This window comes from Clytia hemisphaerica, unplaced genomic scaffold (genome assembly GCF_902728285.1).
Source record: "Clytia hemisphaerica strain Z4C2 unplaced genomic scaffold, Clytia hemisphaerica genome assembly, whole genome shotgun sequence".
Taxonomy (NCBI): domain Eukaryota; kingdom Metazoa; phylum Cnidaria; class Hydrozoa; order Leptothecata; family Clytiidae; genus Clytia; species Clytia hemisphaerica.
Genome location: NW_027104378.1, coordinates 572,039 through 588,428, shown reverse-complemented (window position 1 = coordinate 588,428; position 16,390 = coordinate 572,039). Strand labels below are relative to the sequence as shown.

General features: G+C 39.6%; 1 protein-coding gene and 2 long non-coding RNA genes across 3 annotated transcripts in view; all 3 read left to right on the top strand.

Annotated features, from left to right (window-relative positions):
* Positions 1-16,390, top strand: part of LOC136819027 (helicase-like transcription factor) — a 41,759-nt gene that overhangs the window by 2,066 nt on the left and 23,303 nt on the right. The window contains exons 4-6 of the mRNA XM_067075184.1: positions 68-233; positions 1,027-1,101; positions 1,534-1,696. Coding sequence (XP_066931285.1) covers positions 68-233; positions 1,027-1,101; positions 1,534-1,696 — 404 coding nt within the window. The remainder of the gene's footprint in view (positions 1-67; positions 234-1,026; positions 1,102-1,533; positions 1,697-16,390) is intronic.
* LOC136819055 (uncharacterized) lies at positions 2,090-2,734 on the top strand. The gene is made up of 2 exons (XR_010848386.1): positions 2,090-2,284; positions 2,704-2,734. It is a non-coding gene; the product is annotated as an uncharacterized lncRNA (long non-coding RNA).
* LOC136819056 (uncharacterized) lies at positions 10,154-10,798 on the top strand. The gene is made up of 2 exons (XR_010848387.1): positions 10,154-10,348; positions 10,768-10,798. It is a non-coding gene; the product is annotated as an uncharacterized lncRNA (long non-coding RNA).

Genomic DNA, 16,390 nt, shown 5'->3' with positions numbered 1-16,390 from the left:
CTAGCTTCAATCAAATTATATGTAGAAGATTGTCTAAACACACTCCTTCAATTTTTTTAACAACAAGGAGACGAAGACGGAGGAAGGGTCAAGATGTTACAGCTCATATTGGTGCAAACCCTAATGAACTGTTAGAAGATGCTTCCAATGTTTCCATGAGAAATTGGGGTTTGGAAACACCAGGAACAGATCCTGCTGATACACGTTTTGCCAATACACCTCCTCCTGTCATAGTAAGTAAATAGTCATAATAGGGTGATCATGAATTTCTTTTATTGTATATATCATAAATTTAAAGCAATAATCAGTTTATTTGAGATTTTCAACGTACAAAGTCCTTCTATATAGTCCCGAGTAAAACCTAAAGTAGAGAAATGATACTTTAGGCGTACAAACTTTTGCGAGCTGAAACTTTTGCGAGGTCGAAAAATCGCGAAATCTACGACATGTATTCACCTCATTGTAATACGACATTTATACTTTCGCAAATTTGAAAAAAAATATTTCGCGAGCATAAACTTTAACAGTTTATTTTGCGAATTAGGTATATTATAAGTAGAAAACTCAAGTTTTCGGTGCATAAAACCAGTGTTTTGATCGTTCAAATGTACTCAAACTACAATTGATGGACTATTGCATAATATCTACACTAAATTTTATCCTCTTTATCATCAAAGAGGAAAATTTTCTTTGCAGATTTCTTTTCTGGAACATAAACTTTCACGAATTGCCCTCTCAAGAATCTTCAAAGACCATGAATCTTTCGCGAAAGTTTCTACTCGCGAAAGATTGTATTCCTAATGTAATTTGAAATCTTCCACTCTTCTTGAGTTGAATTTCTATTGTTTTCATACTGAAATTCCAAAATCTGTAATTTGATTATCTCGACTTGGTAAATAAAATTAGAGGTTTAACTTAAATTTGCTGCACTGAAAGTTGGAACAGTTAATTCATTTTAATTAACTGATTCTTTATTTTTAAGCCAATGGTTGACTATCAATAGTAAAAATATCTATGTTTATTTAGAAAAAGAACCAACTTGACGAGCTGTTTGATCAGATATCTGAATTTCCCAAAGATGAAACTGTCGAACCTTGTACTGTAAGTTGGCTTATATTGTTTTTTTCCTTCTTGTTGCTCATCACTCATTCAATTTTGAATATTGAAGTACCTTAAGGGAACTGAATTTCGTAGGAACCAATTTTAATTATTTTGGTGTTTTCTTTCGGTAAAACTAGAACCTGTAAATTGATATATAGGCCATTTTTCATCTTAAAGATTGAAAAACCCCTAGAAAAATGAAAGAAAGTGTGTCCAAAAAAGGAAAAACTGCCAAATTTTGATTCCCACAAAATGCAATTTTTTCAAATTTTCTTAACCGCAAAAATTAGTTCCCTCAAGGTCTATTGAAAGGTATAGACGCGTAGAGGTATATATTTCATTCGGATTCCAATAACATTTGATGTTAGTGCTGTAATGATGGTTTTAGATGATTTCGTCAATTTAAACACAAAATATTTCACAATAATTCAGGCTGTGAAAACGAAAATGTTGCTTCATCAGAAGAGAGCTCTCAACTGGATGATATTGCGGGAGAACACAACCGAATTACCACCGTTTTGGGAGAAATGTGGCTCCTTCTTCATTAACACCGCAAGCAGAAATCGTTTGTATGAGCTACCAGTCAGCATCAAAGGTTTGATTCAAAAAAACAACATGAAGTTTTTTACAGTTTTCTCTCTGAATCACGGTTAGTGTAAAACGCAGGTCACAGGTCACAGGTCGCAGGTCACAGGTCACAGGTCAACAAAGTGCAGACCGGAAAAATAAGATCATAACATATACATAACATAACATCAATACATAGCGCATTAAATTACAAAAAAGTAATACATGCTATTTATGTTGCGGCCATGATAATATGGCCTCAAGAGACTTGTCATATTATGACGTATGTTGTTTTGGTAGCTATATTCCCATTTGGGAATTAGCGTATGATATCGCGTTTTAATGTTTAATTTAATTAGTTTTTAATGCTCCAATGCACAATTTTCTCTATTTTTATCGCCCTTTTTTGCTTCTGAATTCAATCTAGAAATTGTTATGAGAACGTGTAGACGTTTTGAGGAGTTTGTAGAAACTCCATTTTCACTTCTCGTTGGAGATACTTTAAAGTTAACATTTAGAGTTATTGAATTGATTTTCATTTTGGATTTACTTGAGAATTTATTTTGGTATTTCCTGTGGAGCCATCCATACACAGTGCTTTGGAGCTTATGTTTCAGTAAGTTTTTTCCTATATTTTTGACTTGCAATTTTTCCTATTTTTGTACACTTTTTTGGTACTAGATTCTCTAGGATTCTTTAGATTTTTCCTTGTATTTTGGTCACCTTTTGACCTGGTCTGTGACTTTCGTTTAGTCGATCCTTGGAGTCATTTTCCTAGCTGTTTTTCTGGCCACAGACCGTTAGTCTTTTGGGCATTACATTTCGTCCTTTAGTCGTATTGGCTTCATACTCTATTTCTGGCCTCTATTTGCCCTCTGTTTGCTCTAGGGCCATTTTACTTTTGGAGTTCCGTATAGTTTTCCGTATTCCGGTATTGGCCCTTTCCATCCGGAACTGACTGATTTCCGGAATTCGGAACTTAGCTATTTTTATTTTATTTTAAATTCTAATTAGGCTTTCTTTGTATTTTTCTAGCCTCTGAATCAATAAAGAGCGTTGTAACACACCACACTGTTTCGGGCTTCCACAAAGTGAAACATAAGTATGAATGGAGACGATGTCGATCGTCCCCTAGAACTCGTTGGAGTTCACAATGGAGATGGAGATGTTGACCGTACTGCCACAGATGTTGACCGTACCGCCACAGATGTTGACCGTACCGCCACAGATGTTGACCGTACCGCCACAGATGTTGACCGTACCGTCACAGATGTTGACCGGACCACCATAGAAGTTGACCAAACCGCCACAGAAGTCAATCAACCCAGAGATGAGGGAGATGCTAGTCGTGCAGGTACCCAAGTTGTCGAGGAACCTTATGACAAACAGAGCATACCATCTCAAGATGATGAAACAGGATCGCTTTTACTTGGTGCAACAGCTCTATCCCCAACACGTCGCTACCCAAAAAGAGAAAGACAACTAACTGAGAAGGGTAAGAAATCACGCATTCAACACTTATTTGCTGAACGAAAAAGACTTCTCAACAGATTAGAGAAACGAGGCAAGTCTATGATGGAAACATTAGCCCTGCTGGATCAAAGTCTTATCAAGAGTCGACTTCAACAGTACAACGAGACAGCATTAACTTTCGAGGGCACTCACAATGAGCTGAACGAGTTACTCGACCCACACGAAAAGGCTGAAGACCAGTATTGGTTTACCACAGTTGATGATCAAATCAATGTCGTAAAACAGTCAGTTTACGACAGAATACAGACATTAAATCTTCAAGAAGAAGAAAGAAGCACTGCACCATCACGTAAATCTTTGCAATCATCTCGATCATCAAAATCTTCTAAATCATCACGATCATCAAGGTCATCTAAATCCTTACGATCGTCACATTCTTCAAGTTCTTCAATGGTTTCCAAGTTGTCAAAATCCACTCACTCTTCCAAATCGTCGAAGAAGTCAGGATCCACATCACCAACATGGAGTTCACCAAGATCGAGACATAGTCAACTTTCTGATCAACTGCTTGAAGAAGAGATCAAACGAGCCGAACTACTAGCAGAGTCAAAATTCATCGAAGAAGAATATGACCATGCTCAAAGGACAAAGGAACTGAAACTACAACGTCAGATAGCATTATCTTCAGCAAGGATTGATGTGCTTCGTACAAGAACCTCGAATGAAGATCAAACTGACACAAGTCAAGCCAAGCAGGAGCCACCTGCGGCACCAACAATCATTGATCCATCAAAGACTCTATCGCCAATCAGAAGACAAGCCATGCAGGAGCCACCTGCGGCGTCACACCTTGATCAATCGTCGACACACCTACCGTCAATCTACAGACAAGTCATGCAGGAGCCACCTGCGGCGTCACGCTTTGATCAACCAAAGACGCATCAATCTTCAACCAGAAAACAAGCCATGCAGGAGCCACCTGCGGCGTCACACCTTGATCAATCGTCGACACACCTTGATCAATTGTCGACACACCTACCGTCAATCGGCAGACAAGTCATGCAGGAGCCACCTGCGGCGTCACGCTTTGAACAACCAAAGACGCATCAATTTTCAACCAGCAAACAAGCCATGCAGGAGCCACCTGCGGCGTCACACCTTGGTCAATCGTCGACACTCCTACCGTCAATCGGCAGACAAGTCATGCAGGAGCCACCTACGGCGTCACGCTTTGATCAACCAAAGACGCATCAATCTTCAACCAGTAGACAAGCCATGCAGAAGCCACCTGCGGCATCAATCAATTTTGATCCATCAAGGAGACACCTATCGTCAATCAAACAAGCCTTGCCGGAGCCACCTGAGGCGACATTCAACATTGACCAGTCAAGGATGTACCAATCACCCGTCAATACCCAAGCCATGCAGGAGCCACCTGCGGCATCTCAATGTTCCAAACAGACAAAATTGTACCCATCGATTTACATGCATCAAGCCAAGCAAAATCCGACTGCGATATCACATCCACGCCATTCCATGACATCAATTAACACAGAACCATTTCAACATTCAAGCTTACCAGTTCAGGCTGCATCGATGGATGATATTATGGAGACTTATTCACCAATTACGTCACCGAAAAGGACGTCTCCTGAACCGCTGTCGACGAACGATCTACTATTTGCCATGTTGAAACAACAAGAGGCACCACGTGTGGACGTGGAATCGTACGATGGAGATCCACTCAACTATGCACATTTCATCTCTGTTTTCAAGGAAGCAGTTGAATCGAAAATCCCAAATCCTAGAGGAAGGCTGACAAGACTGATGAAGTACACCACAGCTGAAGCTCATGAAGCAATCAAACATTGCATCCAACTACCGTCTGCATATGGCTACTCCTCCGCATTGGATATACTCAAGAAGAGATTTGGAAATCCACATCTGATTTTATCGGCATATCGCAACCAAATCAAAAATATGCAATCATTACGATTCAGCAACCCTAAAGGTTTTCGCGAATTCCTGAACCATCTGACCAAATGGCAGACCTTCTACTGTGATCACTCTAACGTCCTGGATTCACCAGAAACCATCAGGCTGCTATTGGAGAAGTTACCACCACCTCTCATCGACAGATGGAATCGAAAAGCTATGATACTCCGTCAATCAAATGCAACGGAGCCAACTTTGAAACATTTTGTCGCGTTTATGGAGCAAGAAACAACCCTTGTGAATGATCCATTGTACTCTCGTCATGCTATCGGTAAAGATTCTTCACCCAAACAATTGGAGAAAGGTCATTCAAGAAACTCAAGACGTTCCTTCAAGACTGCTGCAACCAAGAACGAACAAACACCAAGGATCAAAATCTGTCCGTTCTGTGAGCAACAACATGACGCAGAAGATTGCCCAGTCATCTTAGCAAAGGATATCAACCAACGTAGCATCATGATAAGATCAAAGAAACTTTGTTTTGGATGTCTCCAAAAGATGACTCATGATCACAACGCCCGAACGTGCACAAAGCGACGAACCTGTAAAGTATGTCGATCCAAGCATGCAACTATCCTCCACGGCTTCAAATTTCGACCAAGAGAGACCAAGAGAGACGATCGACCATCATCACATGCTGATGGAGACAATTCAGACCATAGAACTGATACCAAAGACCAAGGGAGATCAGATCATCAGATGAACAAAGATACCAAAGATGTGAAGGAAAACACAGATCAACCTCAAACCAAAACAACAACTTGTCGTGCAACCAATTGTCATGAAGTTATATCAATGTGTGTAGTTCCAATCTGCATCAAACATGCAGACGATCCCTTATCAGAAAGACACACCCTTGCGATGCTCGACCCCTGCAGCCAAGCATCATTTATTGCTGATACCTTGGTTGACCGGATGAACATCAAAGGACGTACCACCTCCTTATCAATCACCACAGTGAATGGAACTGGTGAAGTCAATTCTACCGTCGTCAAGGAGCTGAGTGTCAGAGCGTTAAACAGCAACCAAACGATCACTGTCAAGAAAGCATTCTCAAGAGAAGATCTACCAGTCGACCAAAATGAGATCGCCACCAAATCCAAGATCAAAGCATGGGATTACCTGAGCAAAATCGAAGATAGCTTACCTGACAATGACCATCAACCTGTCGAGCTTCTTATCGGTGCAGACTGTCTCAAAGCTATCGAGCCAATCGAAGTCATCCCAAGTCAAGATGGAGGTCCATTTGCTTATCGCACCGTTCTTGGATGGTGCATCGTTGGACCATTAGAATCCTCCACAAAGAGCCAATCAATTGGATGTCACAGAACCATCGTCACTGACATATCAGAAAAATCAAAGAGTAATCACTTCGTTTTCAAGACCAATGTGAAAGAAATGGACATTGGAGAAATGTACGAGTCGTTGTACAACACTGATTTTGTCGAAAACCAGTCTAACGAACGTATCGACTTTGAAGATTCACACATGTCAGTCGAAGACAAAAGGTTTATGTCCATCATGGAAGAAAAGACAACGATGGAGGATGGTCACTATGTACTTCCATTACCACTCAGAGATGGAGAAAGCAACTTACCAAACAACAGACGCGTTGCAGAAAGACGATTAGCAAGTCTCAAACGCAAACTTGAACGCAACCCTACCTTTTTCGACCACTACATGACGTTTATGGATACCATATTGAAGAATGGTCATGCAAGAATCGCCAAACCATTACCAGATGACAAGCAAGTTTGGTATCTTCCTCACCATGGAGTGTATCATCCACGAAAACCAGGGAAAGTCCGGGTCGTCCTGGATTGTGGAGCTGAGTTCCAGACTCAATCACTGAATAAACAATTGTTAACCGGACCAGACTTGACCAATCAAATTGTTGGAGTTCTGTCACGTTTTCGTCAAGGTCGGATTGGAGTAATGGCAGACATTCAAGCTATGTTTTACCAAGTCTTTGTTCCTGAACATCAACGATCCCTTCTTCGCTTCCTTTGGTGGAAAGACAACGATCTAACTACAACACCTATCGACTACGAAATGAACGTCCACGTCTTTGGTGCAGGATCATCACCAAGCTGTTCAAGTTATGCACTCAGAAGAACAGCCATCGACAATCAAGAAGATTTCCCCGACAATATACGAAACATTCTTTTCAACGATTTCTACGTCGATGATATGTTGAAATCAGAAGATGACGAACAAGAAACCATTGAAATGATACAGGGTGTCAAATCGCTATGTAAACGAGGAGGATTCAACCTCGTAAAGTTCGTAACCAACAGTCAAACCGTGCTCAATTCTCTACCAAAAGAGGACCTTGGATCGTCACTCAAGGATGCATCCCTACTGGGTGGACTCACTGACAAAGCACTCGGTGTGTCCTGGAATCTCACTGATGACGTGTTCAAATTCGATCTGACAGAATTGATGCAGAAACCTTTGACAAGACGAGGAATGTTGTCTATGATAAGCAGCATCTATGACCCTCTTGGATTGATAGCACCATTCATCCTAAAAGGAAGACTTATTCTCCAAACTTTGTGCAAGATGCAACATGGCTGGGATGATCAAATTCCAGAGGATATTGCAACCGATTGGACAAAATGGTATTCCGACCTTCAAGATATCAAATTGATCAGCATACCACGATGTTATCAGCCAGATGACTTCGGTACACCAGTTGAGAAATCATTCCACCACTTCTCAGATGCTTCTGAGAGAGGATATGGACAAGTGACATACTTGAGACAAATCAACCAAGAAGGAGAAATCCATTGTTCCTTGGTAATTGGCAAATCACGTGTTGCACCAATCAAATTTGTATCAATACCAAGGCTTGAGCTGACAGCAGGAGTATTGTCCACAAAGATCTGCAATCTTGTCGAGAAAGAAGTACAAATCAAAGATGCCAAACATGTATTCTGGACAGACAGTGAGGTGGTTTTGAGCTATCTCCACAACACTACCAAGAGATTCAAAACCTTTGTGGCAAATCGTGTCCAAACTATCCATTCATCTACTGATCTTGAAGCCTGGAGGTACATCAAAACGACTGACAATCCAGCTGACATCTCCTCAAGAGGAATTTCTACCAAAGATGTAAACAAGATCCAAATGTGGATACATGGGCCAGAATTCCTCTGGCAAAACGAAGGTACGTGGAAGAAATCAAAGCCCTCGACCAAGCTAGACGCAAACGATACAGAACTAAAGAAAGTGAACGCAATCATGATAAAAGATGCAACAAATAATGTGTTTTTGAGGTTAATCAAGCAGATCTCAAATTGGAAAAGGCTATGTCGTGTCGTAGCATTAATCGTACGTTTCGTACGCATCATTTGTAAAGCTCCAAACATCGAAAGATCACTTCATCCCACCATTGAAGAAGTAAATGGAGCAGAAAGGCTCATCATAACCACCACCCAGCAAGTAAAATTCACAGACGAAATTGCAGCCTTGCAGAAGCAAAACCATGTCTCAGAACACAGCCCAATCTCCAGTCTCAATCCCTTCATTGATGAGTCAGGAGTACTTCGTGTTGGTGGAAGATTGCGGAGATCCAACCTAGACTTCCAACTGAGACACCCTATTCTATTACCGAAGAATCATGAGTTATCTGAGTCAATCGTTCGATGGTGTCATGAGAAGTGTGCTCACAGAGGTCGTCTACACACACTTCACGAATTGAGAAATCATGGTTTCTGGGTTGTCAATGGAAACACCTTTGTTCGAAAAATTATCTACCATTGTGTCATTTGTCGTTACCTCAGAGGATCAACATCCAATCAGATCATGGCTGATCTACCAAAAGCAAGAGTTGTCGAATCTCCACCATTCACTTACGTTGGGGAGGATTTCTTCGGACCATTCATCGTCAAAGAGCTGAGGAGGGAATTAAAACGCTATGGAGTTATCTTCACGTGCTTTTCAACACGAGCTGTTCATCTTGAAGTATCATCCAGCTTAGAAACCGACACATTCATCATGACTCTAAGAAGATTCATCTCAAGACGAGGAAAAGTTCGTTCAATGCACTCAGACAATGGAACTAACTTCGTTGGCACCGAAAGAGAGTTGAAGAAGGCTATCTCAGAAATGGACCACGAAAGAATTGCAAAATACATGAACGAGCAAGACGGTGATTGGATTTGGAAATTCAATCCCCCAGCCTCAAGTCATATGGGTGGTGTGTGGGAGCGTCACATCAGAAGCATCAGAAGGATCCTTGCTGCACTCTTGAAATCTCAAGGACCAAGTCTAAACACTGAAACCCTTACAACACTACTTGTCGAAGTAGAATCAATTATCAACTCAAGACCATTAACTGTCGACACCGTAAGCGACCCAACAGAACCAATGGCACTATCACCTATGAATTTGCTGACCATGAAAAGCAAAGTCGTCTTACCACCACCAGGAGAGTTCGACGAATCCGATTTATATTCTCGCAAACGATGGAGAAGAATTCAATTCTTAGCAAATGAGTTTTGGGAGCGGTGGAGGAAAGAGTATCTTTTTCAATTGCAGCACCGCACCAAATGGAGAACCAAAGAAAGAAATTTTCGATCTGGAGACATAGTCCTACTAAAGGATAACACACTAACAAACACACGAAACGATTGGCCGATGGGAACGATTGAAAAGGTGTATCCAGACGACACTGGCACACTACGTTCGGTAGACTGTCGAATTGGGAAAAATGTTTACAGACGACCAATAACAAAATTAGTGTTATTGATTGAGTGTTCGACCCCCGACGAGGAGCCATCAGATTTGGAGTAATCATATGATCGCGAATCATATGAGAGGAGCCATGTGTTGCGGCCATGATAATATGGCCTCAAGAGACTTGTCATATTATGACGTATGTTGTTTTGGTAGCTATATTCCCATTTGGGAATTAGCGTATGATATCGCGTTTTAATGTTTAATTTAATTAGTTTTTAATGCTCCAATGCACAATTTTCTCTATTTTTATCGCCCTTTTTTGCTTCTGAATTCAATCTAGAAATTGTTATGAGAACGTGTAGACGTTTTGAGGAGTTTGTAGAAACTCCATTTTCACTTCTCGTTGGAGATACTTTAAAGTTAACATTTAGAGTTATTGAATTGATTTTCATTTTGGATTTACTTGAGAATTTATTTTGGTATTTCCTGTGGAGCCATCCATACACAGTGCTTTGGAGCTTATGTTTCAGTAAGTTTTTTCCTATATTTTTGACTTGCAATTTTTCCTATTTTTGTACACTTTTTTGGTACTAGATTCTCTAGGATTCTTTAGATTTTTCCTTGTATTTTGGTCACCTTTTGACCTGGTCTGTGACTTTCGTTTAGTCGATCCTTGGAGTCATTTTCCTAGCTGTTTTTCTGGTCACAGACCGTTAGTCTTTTGGGCATTACATTTCGTCCTTTAGTCGTATTGGCTTCATACTCTATTTCTGGCCTCTATTTGCCCTCTGTTTGCTCTAGGGCCATTTTACTTTTGGAGTTCCGTATAGTTTTCCGTATTCCGGTATTGGCCCTTTCCATCCGGAACTGACTGATTTCCGGAATTCGGAACTTAGCTATTTTTATTTTATTTTAAATTCTAATTAGGCTTTCTTTGTATTTTTCTAGCCTCTGAATCAATAAAGAGCGTTGTAACACACCACACTGTTTCGGGCTTCCACAATTTAGATATTATAAAATGACAATTGAATAGAATAACAACCTATTTTGACATAGTGACACTTACTTACAAAAATAATGACAAAATCATAAAATATGATGCCTAGCAAGACAAAAGCACGAAAAATATTTATTATACAAAATGTGATGTGGATGGTGTGAATGGATATAAAATGGCACCAAACAGAAGCTTGCAAGGACCCTACTGACCCTAAGAGAGTGGTTTTAGAAGGATGGAACTAATTAATTATTCAGTTATTATTTTAATGTCTTAATGACAATTTTTGACAAAAATATTAACAGAATCAAAAAATATGATGCAAGAACAGACAAAAAACGAAAAATATTTATAATACAGAATGTGATGTAGATAGTGTGAATGGATATAAAACGGCATCAATCAGAAGCTTGTGAGGTCCCTAAGAGAGTGGTTTTAGAAGGATGAAACTAATTAATTATTCAATTGTCATTTTAATGACTTAATGACAATTTTTGACAAAAATATTGACAGAATCACAAAATATCATGTCTTACAAGAGAAAAACACCAAAAATATTCAGCATGCCGAATGTGATGATAACAATATGGCTGGATATAAAATTACACCAATCAGAAGCTCGTGAGTTCTCTGAGAAGGTAGTTTTAGAGCGATTTGTTTTATTATATGTAACCATCATATAACATTACAAACATTACAATATGTAATATACCTGTTATACGTATAATATGGTTTCAAATATTTTCTGGTCTGCGTTATACACGGCGCAAACCGCGAAAGATCGATAAAAGCACATGGTTAAATTTTGATGTTTGAAATGGTTTTATATGGATGAAATTGCTTGAGAATTATGTTTTTGATAATTCTTTGTGTTTTCCAAACATTTTCCTCTGCAATGACATTGATTAGAGTTAACCTGTCATCACTGACCTGTGACCTATGACCTGCGACCTGTGACCTGTGACCTGCGTTTTACACTAACCGTCTGAATCTTACTATACTAAATGAGTTTATGAAAAATGTCTGTAACGCTAGCCCAGTAACATATGTTAAGGTTTCTAAAATTTGAACGCCGCGGCTGGAAAACCTATCCACCTTCGATACAAAAAGTCTCGCGCTAAGTTTGACAAGCGTAGAAAACTCGGATTAGAGAAGACTCTACACTGCTATTTGTAAACGAAAAAAGTTCTGACGTCAATTTCATGAAAAAGTACTGCGACGTCACAAAGTTTCAAATAAAAAGGTGTGGTATTTTTGTTGCACGATTTCGAATTATTTTATATCAACACACGCAACGAAATCCAACATTGTTGTTTGATGATTAAAACTTCGTCTAACATTATTTAAAAAGGTTTCAATGTTGGTTGCATTGCATATGCGCCGGTCTTAAGCTGTCCGCATGCGAAGCCAACAAACGGGAAAACCTTCAGTGCTCAATCGCAAAGCGCGAGCCTCTCCTTCACAACTAAGGTTTTTTCTTTCCTAGAAGCAACCCTCTCGCCACCTCAGACACCTTTGGGCGTCTGCAACGACGGTTACCCTCGATAATTTTGACAGGGTCACTATGGCATTTCATTGAACACAAACTTCCGTTATCTCAAAAAGACATATCATCGAGGCTTACAGACACAAAATTTTGACTAATGTAGAAAGTTTAGAAGTATAATTTTTATTATTGTATTCGGCGGCATTTTAAGCCAAAACGATGTCAGGAATTAACCCACGTTATAGTATTTTAAAGGCTTTTGATGCGCAAGCAAAACCGTTAACCGGCGTTTACGACGACGGGAACCGTCTAGTCATATCTATATATTAATGTCATTTTGTTTGTTTGTGTGTCACTTTCGTTTTCGCAAGCAATGTTTTGTTCTTTTAAAAGATGACTTTTGCTTCTTGCTCCACAAATGTGTTAAATCAGATTCGCGCCGTTTTATAAAGACTTTGAGTTGTTCGATAAGTTTGTTTTGATTGATAGATTATAATATCTGCCCAGACGTGCCCGAGCCCGCCTCTTATGTTTTTTTCTTTTTTTCTCTCTATTCTTTTGTTTTATGTTTTCGAATGTAATTAACGACCTTATTTGATTTGAGACATTCGAATTCGTTTCAAAACAAAACAAAAAAAATCTTTCAAACTAAATCTGTTTTAGAAAAGAACAAATTTAAAACATTTAAAACATAAGAATCACAAGACAAGTTTGTTGGAACAACTGGCAAGCTTGCAATGTATGAGATGCTGAAATCGTCGGATTTTTCAGTCGGAAAATGAAACAGTCGGATTTTTTAGTCATGTATTATTTTAGTTGAAATGATTCTTAGAGCTAATATAATAATTCTTTAGTTCCATAGTTCCATAGTTCTATAGTTCTATAGTTTGTTAGTTCCATAGTTCTCTAGTTTTATAGTTCTACAGTTCTCTGGTGTCTTAGTTCTATAGTTCTCTTGTTCTATAGTTCTATAGTTCTTTGGTTTCTTAGTTCTGTAGTTCTGTAGTTCTATAGTTCTCTGGTGTCTTAGTTCTATAGTTCTCTAGTTCTATAGTTCTATAGTTCTTTGGTTTCTTAATTCTGTAGTTCTGTAGTTCTATAGTTCTTTGGTTTCTTAGTTCTGTAGTTCTGTAGTTCTATAGTTCTCTGGTGTCTTAGTTCTATAGTTCTCTAGTTCTATAGTTCTATAGTTCTTTGGTTTCTTAGTTCTGTAGTTCTGTAGTTCTATAGTTCTCTGGTGTCTTAGTTCTATAGTTCTCTAGTTCTATAGTTCTATAGTTCTTTGGTTTCTTAGTTCTGTAGTTCTGTAGTTCTATAGTTCTCTGGTTTCTTAGTTCACTGGTTCTTTGGTTCTCTGGTTCATGGTTCACTGGTTCATGGTTCTTTGGTTCATGGTTCTTTGGTTCATGGTTCACTGGTTTTTTTGGTTCGTGGTTCTTTGGTTCACTGGTTCGTGGTTCTTTGGTTCGTGGTTCTTTGGTTCAATGGTTCATGGTTCTCTGGTTCATGGTTCACTGGTTCACTGGTTCTTTGGTTCACTGGTTCATGGTTCACTGGTTCACTGGTTCTTTGGTTCGTGGTTCTTTGGTTCACTGGTTCATGGTTCACTGGTTCACTGGTTCTTTGGTTCGTGGTTCTTTGGTTCGTGGTTCTTTGGTTCACTGGTTCTTTGGTTCACTGGTTCATGGTTCTCTGGTTCATGGTTCACTGGTTCACTGGTTCTTTGGTTCGTGGTTCTTTGGTTCTTTGGTTCGTGGTTCTTTGGTTCACTGGTTCATGGTTCTCTGGTTCATGGTTCACTGGTTCACTGGTTCACTGGTTCTTTGGTTCGTGGTTCTTTAGTTCTTTGGTTCGTGGTTCTTTGGTTCTTTGGTTCGTGGTTCTTTGGTTCACTGGTTCATGGTTCTCTGGTTCATGGTTCACTGGTTCACTGGTTCTTTGGTTCGTGGTTCTTTGGTTCACTGGTTCTTTGGATCACTGGTTCCTGGTTCTCTGGTTCACTGGTTCTCTGGTTCATGGTTCATTGGTTCACTGGTTCACTGTTTTTTTTGGTTCGTGATTCTTTGGTTCACTAGTTCATGGTTCTCTGGTTCATTGGTTCGTGGTTCACTGGTTCACTGGTTCATCGGTTCTTTGGTTCACTGGTTCTTTATAGGAAACTAACTTTTGCGAAAAAATATTACTTACGAAAATGGAAAAAAAGTGATGGGTCATCGAAATTATTTCTTGCCAGGATTAATATTTATGGTCTTTAAAATCGAAATTTTCCCTTTCTTAATCGAAACTACCTTAAGGAAAGAAATTTTCGCAGAATTTAATTTAATTTCAGACTCGAAACTATATAATCCAATTTCCCAGCGATTCGAGATCCAACGATCCAACGATCTAGCGATCAAGGACTCGGTGATCCAATGACCCAACGATCCAATGACATAATAATCCAACGATCCAATGATCCAACAATCCAATGATCCAACAATCCAGCGATCCAAACACCCAACGATCCAATGATTCAGCGATCCAACAATTCAATGATCCAACGATCCAACCAGCATGGTTAACCAGTGAACCATGAACCATGAACCAGAGAACCAGTGAACCATGAACCAGAGAACCATGAACCAGTGAACCACGAACCAGAGAACCAGAGAACCAGTGAACCAGAGAACCAGTGTACCATGAACCAGAGAACCATGAACCAGAGAACCAGTGAACCATGAACCAGTGAACCAAAGAACCAGTGAACCAAAGAACCAAAGAACCACGAACCAGAGAACCATGAACCAGTGAACTAGAGAACCAGTGAACCAGAGAACCAGAGAACCATGAACCAGAGAACCATGAACCACTGAACCAGAGAACCAGAGAACCAGAGAACCAGAGAACCATGAACCAGAGAACCAGAGAACCAGTGAACCATAGAACCAGAGAACCAGAGAACCAGAGAACCAGAGAACCATGAACCAGAGAACCATGAACCAGTGAACCAAAGAACCACGAACCAAAGAACCAGTGCACCAGAGAACCATGAACCAGTGAACCAAAGGACCAGTGAACCAGAGAACCAAAGAACCACGAACCAAAGAACCAGTGAACCAGAGAACCAGGAACCAGTGAACCAAAGAACCAGTGAACCAAAGAACCACGTACCAAAGAACCAAAGAACCACGAACCAAAGAACCAGTGAACCAAAGAACCACGTACCAAAGAACCAAAGAACCACGAACCAAAGAACCAGTGAACCAGTGAACCATAAACCAGAGAACCACGAACCAGAGAACCATGAACCAGAGGACCAGTGAACCAAGAACCAGTGAACCATGAACCAGAGAACCAGTGAACCAGAGAACCAGTGAACCAGAGAACCATGAACCAGTGAACCAGAGAACCATGAACCACGAACCAAAGAACCAGTGAACCATGAACCAGAGAACCATGAACCAGTGAACCAGTGAACCATGAACCAGAGAACCATGAACCAATGAACTAAGAAACCAGAGAACTATAGAACTATAGAACTAGAGAACTATAGAACTAACAAACCAGCGAACTATAGAACTATGGAACTATGGAACTAACAAACTATAGAACCATGAACCAATGAACTAAGAAACCAGAGAACTATAGAACTATAGAACTAACAAACCAGCGAACTATAGAACTATGGAACTATGGAACTAACAAACTATAGAACTATAGAACTATGGAACTATGGAACTAACAAACTATAGAACTTTGGAACTATGGAACTAACAAACCAAAGAACTATAGAACTATGGAACTATAGAACTAACAAACTATAGAACTATAGAACTATGGAACTAACAAACTATAGAACTATAGAACTATAGAATGTGCCTAGGATACGTCTTGTTTTTCCGACAAAAATATCCGACGATTTCAGTATTTCATATATTGCAACATTACCGAACAACTAAACAGCAACATTAACAAAACGTTCGAAAGGCGGTAAAAACAAGAGATCTTTCTTCGTAAAAAAGGACTTATAAACATCTATGTCGATAATTATATTGCTGTAAATCTAAGTCATTCATTGTTGAATTCGAAAAGTTATGACGAAGGTGCCT